The sequence below is a fragment of the Girardinichthys multiradiatus genome, chromosome 15 (assembly GCF_021462225.1).
Source record: "Girardinichthys multiradiatus isolate DD_20200921_A chromosome 15, DD_fGirMul_XY1, whole genome shotgun sequence".
Taxonomy (NCBI): Eukaryota; Metazoa; Chordata; class Actinopteri; order Cyprinodontiformes; family Goodeidae; genus Girardinichthys; species Girardinichthys multiradiatus.
Genome location: NC_061808.1, coordinates 21647224 through 21655879, shown reverse-complemented (window position 1 = coordinate 21655879; position 8656 = coordinate 21647224). Strand labels below are relative to the sequence as shown.

Genomic DNA, 8656 nt, shown 5'->3' with positions numbered 1-8656 from the left:
TCTTTTCTATTTTGAACTGATTTAGACTGGCTCATATATTCAACAAAATAGGTCCTGCTGTAAAAGCAAAATGAACTTACAATTTCTGTCAGGTTACACAGTTCATTTTATTAGGATTTCATGTGATAAGTCAACATTAAGTTGATTATACCTTTAAAATATAAAAGGATGCATGTCTTTTTTGTTTTTAGATGTATTAACGCCTGAAAAAACATACAGATTATTAATAACACCCTTAAACACACCCCTGTGTTTTACTTGACTCATTTAAGGTATCGCCCCTAATGACGACAAGCAATCAGCATCCACGGTTACACCCCTTGGACACACCACCTGCTTGACCACGTGACCTCCTGCCCACATGGCGCCCACATGGCGCCAACCGGAAATCCCACCCTCACCGGAGGTCCCACCCACCTGTCAAAAAGTTTGATGAAAGGGTGTACTTAAATTCTCTGACCAACAATGATTCAAAGCACACCAGTAAGTCCACCTCTAAGTAGCTAAAACAAACAAAAAAATTAAGGTTGTGGAGTCGCCTAATCAAAGACTGGACTTGAATGGCATAACCTTAAACAGCTCATGCTCAAAAACCCTTCAATGTAGCTATATTAAAGCCATGTTGCGCAGTCTTACACTGTAATATAAAAGACTTATTGCCAGTTATCACAAATGCTTAATAGCAGCTGGTGCTGCCAAGGGTAGAATCAGCTGTTATTAGGTTTAGGGGTCAATCACTTTTCACACAGAGCCAGACTGGTTTGGGTAGATTCTTTTCCATAAATAAGACTGTCATTTAAAACCACATTTCGTAGTTACTCAGGTTATCTTTGTCTGATGTAGAAATGGCTGATGATCTGAAACATAAAGGTGTGACAACAAACAAAAACAGAACAAATCTGTAAGGGGCTAATACTTTTCCATGGCACTGTATATTTCTGTCTTTTAATCTTGCCCCTCTGTGTTTGCCTTGTGATTGTGCTAAGCCCACCCAACAGTGCCGACGGATTAACTCTTTGCCCTTATCTTTGTGCTGGAGCTCCAGAGAAACAGGAAAAAGAAGCACAGATTGAGAAACGGCAAGTTGTGCAGGAACAAAAAGGAGGAAGAGAAAGACGGCAGCAAACAGATTAATGATATTTGATGGCTTTGGGTCATCGTGTTTCTGCAGCTCTTGTGCAAAAAAAAATAAAAAATCCCAGAAAGGTTCATTTTACACAAGACAAGAAGAAACAAATCAGGGCCATCACCAAAGCTGAAGCATCTTCATTCAGTGGGGATATACAGTGTGAGAGGTGGCAGCTGTGTGTGTGATATGCAGAGACCGTGTGTGTGTGTGTGTGTGTGTGTGTGTGTGTGTGTGTGTGAAGTATGAATAATTCAGAAGATGCCTGTAGGAGCGAGAGGGCCGGGAGGGGGGCAGATGGTCGTCGGATGATAAGGCAGGAGTCAGGCAGCGGGGTCCTCCAGAGAGCTGCTGCCTCAGAATACACACACACTCAGACACAAAGAAATACCTAACAAAACCACCAAAGTAGCAAATCTCTCTTTTTTCCTTTCTAAGTTTTGCTCTCTTTTGTCGTATTTTGATCACATTTTTTGATTAAAGGCTCACTGTTCATTTTTTATGAGAGGAGAAAAATACCAATTGTGGAATTTTAGAGAATGACTGCAGCTAAATGAACACACATTTAGATGTTAAGATGCTCCTTAGTATAAACACAATAAAGTGACCAATGTTTTAATTGAGTACATCTGCTGCAGACTTTAATAGAGTAAGTCAGGTTTGGTTCAAACAACACAGCCTCAGTACATTAACAGAACTAAGATTTGTTAATTTGATGGAATCTAGTTAATTAATCTTAGTATTTGTTAATTTGAAACAATAAAATTAATTTAACTTTACTGTTTGATGTTGTACATGACTGACTATTTTATAACACATAAAAACCTCAGCTTTGTGGAACCAGTTGACACAAATATGTTAAGTAATTAACATTTAATTTCTTACAGGGTTTACTTGAGGTGCAGGAATATGCCCTAAACGAGCAATATACTAAAATAGGATTTGTTATTTTTACAGATATTTAATCCAAAAACATAAATTCAGATTCATCACACACACAATGACATATCTCAATATTTTATTTCTGTTTATTTTGAGGATTATGGTTTACAGCCAATGAAAACCTCAATTTCAATTTCTCAGAAAATGGAAAATTACATAAGACCAATAAAACAGGGTTTTTAATACAGAAATGTGAACTAATGGCCCATGCCATCGTGGGGAGGACTGCTGATAGTTGTCCAGCGGACAGTCACTGACACCCTCCAAAGGGAGAGTAAACAAGCCACCAAGTGTCAGTGCTAAAGAAGCTGGCTATTCAAAGAATGCTGTATCCAACATATTAATGGAAAGTTAAGTGGAAGGAAAATTGTGATAGATAAAGGCACACATCCAACAAGAATAACTGCAGCCTTGAGAAGATTGTGAGGCAAAGCCCATTGAAATGTTAGAGGGAGATCCACAAGCTGTGTAGTGGGATTCATGTCTGAGCGTCATGAGCCTCCAGACACAGAGGTATCCATGATCTGGTCTTATGTAACAACTGCTGCATTCCCTATGATGAGCCACTCCTGTACACGAGACGATATCAGAGATTTCTATGCTAAGAATCAAAAGGCCTGGACTGTTGCTCAATGGGCCAAAGTCCTCTTTTCAGAGGAAAGTAAATTGTATTTCATTTAAATTAAAGGGTTCAGGGTCTGAAAAAAAGAATTGAGAGAGACAGAAACAAAGCTGTTTTAGGTTCAGTCTGAGGTTTCCATAGTCAGTGATGATTTCAGAAGCCATGCCATTGACTGGTGTTGGTCAATTGTGTTTTATCAAGTGAAAGTCAGCATAATCGACTACAAGGATATTTCAGTGCACTTCATGCTTTCCTCTGCTGACAAGCTTTATGGAGATGCTGGTTTCAATTTCCAGGAGGACTTGACACCTTCCCACAGTGTGAAAGTACCACTATCTGCTTTAATGACCTTGGTATCTTTGTGCTTGATTGGCTGGCAAACTGGCCTGACCTGAACCCAATGGAGAAGCTGTGGAATATTATCAAGAGTAAGATGAGACACCAGAGCAAGCAGTGCAGGTTAGCTGAAGATCAGCTGCTATTAAAGCAACCTGGGCTTTCTAAATACATCCATGCTACACTGCAGGGATAAAAGAAGCCCCGGCCAAGTACAGAGCGCATACTGTACAGTACATGGTCATACTTTACAGCAGGCCAACATTTCGGCGTTAATTATTCTTTTCAATGGTCTTATATAATCTAGTTTTCTAAAACTGGGCTTTGAATTTTCATAAGCTATAAGCAATAATCATGAAAAAAATCCTATCTTACTGAGATGAATGTGTCCTAGACTGCAGTTGAAAGCTTATTACGAATCGCTATGAGCCTAAGCATCTCAGGTGTTACGGAGACTTGATAACCCCGAAACGTCCCTTTTTGCTGTTTGCTGGTCGCCTTTTTTGCTGGGAATTTGTTTGCCCTCACTTACCATCCTCCTCACTATGAGTGGTGACAAGAAAAAACATGGATATTTGTCAAATTATTTATCCATTTCTCGTGCGTGTTCTCTCGTCTTTCTCCTTTTGACTTTTCAATAAAATAAATAATGAATCTAACATTGAACTTTAAAAGATACTGTACCTCTTTCATGTTAATGATAGAGTAATAGCTGCATATGACCAATAGAGGTCAGCAGCACGCTGCATTAAAGTTGGCACTTGCCCTGCCATGTTATAAAACACAGTTAATTTGACAAAAAGCAACGAAAAACCATAAAGGATAGAATCTGAATCAATCCCAATTTAAATCGCAGTCATTTTAATTATTATTAATTTTGTACTTGTGAACACTCCAAAGTGAAGCGTAGAGTAACTAAAAAATAAAAATCAGCCTGAGGTCACATCACCTCAATCTCGAGCTGTAATCAAAAAACATTCCTCGCGATATTTCCACGTAAATTGCGTCATCGTAAAACACATTTCCACCTGTTTTGTGTTTTCATATAGAGCTCTTTTGCTCATATAAATCAGCAGGACAAAACAGGTAGTTTTAGATTTCTATTTTAGAACGGAAGCCTGTTAAAGAGATTTAATTAGCCCTATTTAGATTTTAAACAGATAAATATATTTTGCGTCCGGTGGCTGCAGATGATTGCACCTTTTTGCCACTACCTTGAAAAGGCCCGTTGCTATGGGAAAGCACAATCTAACCATTACTGTTAAATACTAATACAATGTTTTAACTTGCTGAAAGTGTAAATGCATCTCGCCGTCAATATGGAATAATTTTCTATTTATTCTTAACCGATGGTGTGTATTTCAGAGTGTGGCTATCTCTCCGCGCAGCAATATCAGTGCGGACATCTGCAAAGCAGCTGAAGGACACTTCTAAGCAACCGAGACGAAGCGATAAAGTCCATAGTTAAAAAGCAAAGACCATCACAGATAAAATAAAGTAAAATGCAATAAAATAAAATAAAATAATCATAATAAAAAAGGAAACAGCTTGTCGCCAGTGTTGCCCCTTTTTTTTCCCTCTTAAAGCTCAATAAATATGGAGCAAGACTGCAGGATTGTAGAAAACCAATACGATTTAATGACAAAAAAGCAGATAGAAATTGTGCAATTGTTGGTTTCATTTCCCTCTTTGCTGGATCACAGATTTCAGGTCGATACATTTTTATTTTGTTTTTATTGATTTTTTTTTTTTCTTTCCCGCCTCTCTTTACATCAGAAACTCAAACTCAGCTGAAGGATTTCAGAACTATAACTCAACTCAAATACTTCATTTTATATATATATAAAGCTAATTTCTCTTGTTTGACAATAATCCAAATAAAAACAAAATAATTATGTGCGTGTTGCAGATGAATACTTCAAATGTTTCTATTTTTCTGTTGATTGCCTAGAAAAAGGAGTTGGAAATTATCATTGCTATAATTCTTAAGAATCAAATAATAATGTCTCTGCAACCATCAAAATTCCTCATTTGTATTTGAGTTTCTGAGCTTCAAGATTTTAATTAAAATGTGTCAGAGATTTGATCTCCAACTTCTGGAGCACTTCCCCACAAAAACATCTTACATATCAGATCATAATCACAGGATTAAGGTGGCACAAGAACACGTGTCTGTGTTTGTGCTTTGGCACAATTTGACATGAAAAAAATAAAAATAAAAAATGAAATACAGTTAACAAAGTAAAGCCATACAGGTTTTAAAAACACGATCTTCTCAGTGAATGACTGAGTCCAAAACGGATAATAACAGGATCAGGGTCACTTTAAAGATTCCCCTCTATTTCTTCCTATTTAAAGAGAGCAAGGCCAAAATAAACTGGATCGCCTTGAAAGCTCCAGTCGGACAGTCTCGGTCTGTTTCCTCACAGCGTTTTGGGAAAAGTACAGAAATAACTAACTGCGAAAACACAGTGTAAACGGACACACAGAAAGAAAAGCACAGGTCAACCAATACACACACTTTTATTATTATTATTATTATTAATTGTTCTATATTTAAACGTTTAAAAAATTGTATTTGGGTGTTGTTTAATTATTTCTAAAGACAAATAATAAAACATAATAATAATAATAATAATAATAGTAATAATAATGAGCGGTTGGCTGGTATTGTGGGCTACAGCAGGTGTCTGCCATTTCAGCCCTGTCTTTTACCACAAGCTGCAGGATCCCTGTCGCTTTTGTTATGATGGAAAGATGGCGTTTATTTACCCACAGACTGCAGCCTGTTCCAATAGTTTCCCTCCTGCCTTTCTTTAAAGACTGACGCAGAAAATGTCGCTGCTTTTTCCCCCATCTTTTTTTTTTTCTTCCCCATTTTGGTTAGCACACACTAGCTTAATATGCCTGGCATTACGCCAGTCTACACATCTCTGCTTTGAGTGTTTTTAGCACCGGGGTGCCACTCTACATCCCTGCGTCCGTCCAACACTTAAAACTGGTTGAGGTCCAGTTCCAGCACTGAGAATTTAACAAATTAGAAGCCGCCTCCTTTAGAGGTTTGTGTTTTCTCCCAAAATAAAAATGAAAATACGGGACAGGGGTCACTGCACAGGAGTCTGTCCTCCGTGGTGAGGAGGGGTGTCCCCGTACATGTCCTCCACTCCTGGCATCTGTCCCCCAGCGGGGGTCATCCTCTTCTCCTTCTGCCGCCGGTTACAGAACCAAACCCTCACCACCTCCTTCTCCAGCTGCAGGCTGTCCGCCAGGGAGTTGATCTCCGCCGCTCCAGGTTTGGGGCATTTCAGAAAATGGCTCTCCAGAGCGCCCTTGACGCCCACCTCGATGGAGGTCCGCTTTTTCCTTTTCCTCCCCTGCGCTGCGATCTTATCTAGGCTGGTGGGGCTCCCCGACGTGGAGTCCGCCTCCTCCAGCCACTTGTTTAGCAGCGGTTTGAGTTTACACATGTTCTTGAAGCTGAGCTGCAGCGCCTCGAACCTGCAGATGGTGGTCTGAGAGAACACGTTCCCATAGAGAGTCCCCAGGGCCAGCCCCACGTCCGCCTGGGTGAAGCCCAGCTTGATCCGCCTCTGCTTGAACTGCTTGGCGAACTGCTCCAGCTCATCCGAGGTCGGCGTGTCCTCGTCCGACTGGTCCTGATGGCCCCCGTGCTGCTGGTGTTGGTGGTGGGCCCCGGGGCCGCCTCCGTGCTCACTGAGGTGCGGGCTGTGACTGTGGTGGTCCTCGTCCCGCAGGGGGTGGTGGTGCATCCCCCCTTGCTCTCCCCCCGGCATCAGACCGAATCCAGACTGGGAGTACACCAGGCTCTGTCCCTCAGATGTCGCCATGCCGGTGATGTGCGTTGTGGCCGTGCTGGTTCGCCATGTTCTGGCGTCGTGATGCGCTTGCTGGTGCGCTAGGTGAGGGTGTCGCTGTTGCTGCTGCTGCTGCTGCAGGCTGCTGGAGTTCTGCAGCTCGTCTCGGTCACTGTCATGCAGTATGGGTTTGACGTCCTGCTCTCGGAGGGGACTGGACGGCCACGGCGCCCCACTGTCACCATGAGAAAGCGCCGCGATCCACTGGTGCGCGTGGCTGAGCGGATGTCCACCGCCCGGTAGCGTGCCGTAGTCGTTCTGGAGCAGGGTGTGCGCGTCCCTGTACGCTGCCGCCTGCTGCATGCTCCCGGACTCCGAGTGCGGCGGCGGCGCGCTGCTGGGGGTGCTGAGGACGCTGTAGTGGTTGGACGCTGCGGTCGCCATAAACTCTCTCGGAGCCAGAGTGATAGCTGGAGTTAATGAGGGAGGCTGCCTCTGACAGAAACTCTCTTTGCGCCACGGGGCAGCTATAGGCGTCTCTCTCCAGCATCTCCCGGGCGCTGTGCCAAGGGGACGCAGAGGCGCGCACCTGTGGTCCGCCTCGCTCCGCTCTTTATTGGCCGAGAACGCCTGACAGATGTGGTTACCCCTGACAGCACCCCGCTCATTGGTCACGGGAGATTGTGCTGAAACCCCAATCAGTCTGGCCAACAATGCGAGTCGTCCTGCAGCATGTTGATGAACAAAGTGGAGTGAGAAATGTAGCAGCTGAGTTTAAACACGGAAAATGCAGCACATGGTCGTACTTAAGAAAAAAACAAAACATCTAGTTATAGTCTATTACTCTTGATCTGGGTCAGTGGGTCACATTTATTGGTTTCATGCGTAAAAACAACGCGTAAAAGTTTTAGACCTTCTAATTACGTCTGTGTGCTCAAAAATAAAACTCTGAGCATTCCAAGAAATAATGGGACTCGAAACCACATACTTCTAAGACATAGTGCAGAGATCATAAGGAGGAACTCCCAGCTGCCTTTCTGCCCTCAGGACGCTGTCCAAAGAGAGAGAGAGAGAAAGTGTGAGAGGGACCGCGTGCTTCCAGCTTCTGCCCCGTTGCCATGGCGAATGCGGTGAATGGAACAACGACGCCCACGTCACAGCTGCAATTCGCAGCTTCTTTTGCGCCCTTTGCTCGGTCGTCGGGGACAAATAATGCAGGGGAGGGGGTGGCAAGCAGAGAAGGCAGCTGAGGGGCCAAACAGAGAGGAGGCTGCAAGAATGGATCCCTTAGTGCGCTGTGCCCCCTTCCACCTGCTTGTTGGGTAAACTTTGGAAATGGATGCGCCCACAGTAGCAGGCGGGGGGGGGGAATTGTTAAGACCTGCAGATCTACTTAAAAATAGTGACGCAGTTTTACACCAGCTTCTGGTAACTGATTTACTTAGTTTAGTATAATAATTCTTTAATACACATAGCATTATGTGGCAGTCACTTTCAGAATCAAAAAAACTTTCTAGAAGGTAAAAACGCGATTGTTTTACTTCATTTATTTGCCTAATGGACTGTTTTCCATAAAGTTGGAGTGAAACTTTTTTAACATCTTCTCATCAAACAATTGTGAAGATGTGATGTATTCTTGACAGATGAAGTCTTTTTACTGACTCGTCTGTTCCAAACTTATCACAGTAAAAATGTAACCACAATTAAAGAGGAGAAAATTGTTCCAACTCTATGGGGGACAGTGCAGCAATACCAGCTTTGAAAGTAAATCATGCAAATTACTGTCCAAGGCAGAACAGTAACATTTCACATCAA

At 42.6% G+C, this 8656-nt stretch overlaps 1 protein-coding gene across 1 annotated transcript; it reads right to left on the bottom strand.

Annotated features, from left to right (window-relative positions):
• Positions 1-4641: 4641 nt before the first annotated feature.
• pou3f2a (POU class 3 homeobox 2a) lies at positions 4642-8069 on the bottom strand. The gene has a single exon (XM_047387253.1). It carries the CDS (start codon positions 7283-7285, stop codon positions 6131-6133), a length of 1155 nt encoding a protein of 384 aa, XP_047243209.1. The 5' UTR covers positions 7286-8069; the 3' UTR covers positions 4642-6130.
• Between the last annotated feature and the right edge of the window lie 587 nt (positions 8070-8656).

Bases quoted from the DNA above. Each gene is read 5' to 3' on its own strand.
- pou3f2a (XM_047387253.1), bottom strand. From the start codon at position 7,285: ATGGCGACCGCAGCGTCCAACCACTACAGCGTCCTCAGCACCCCCAGC.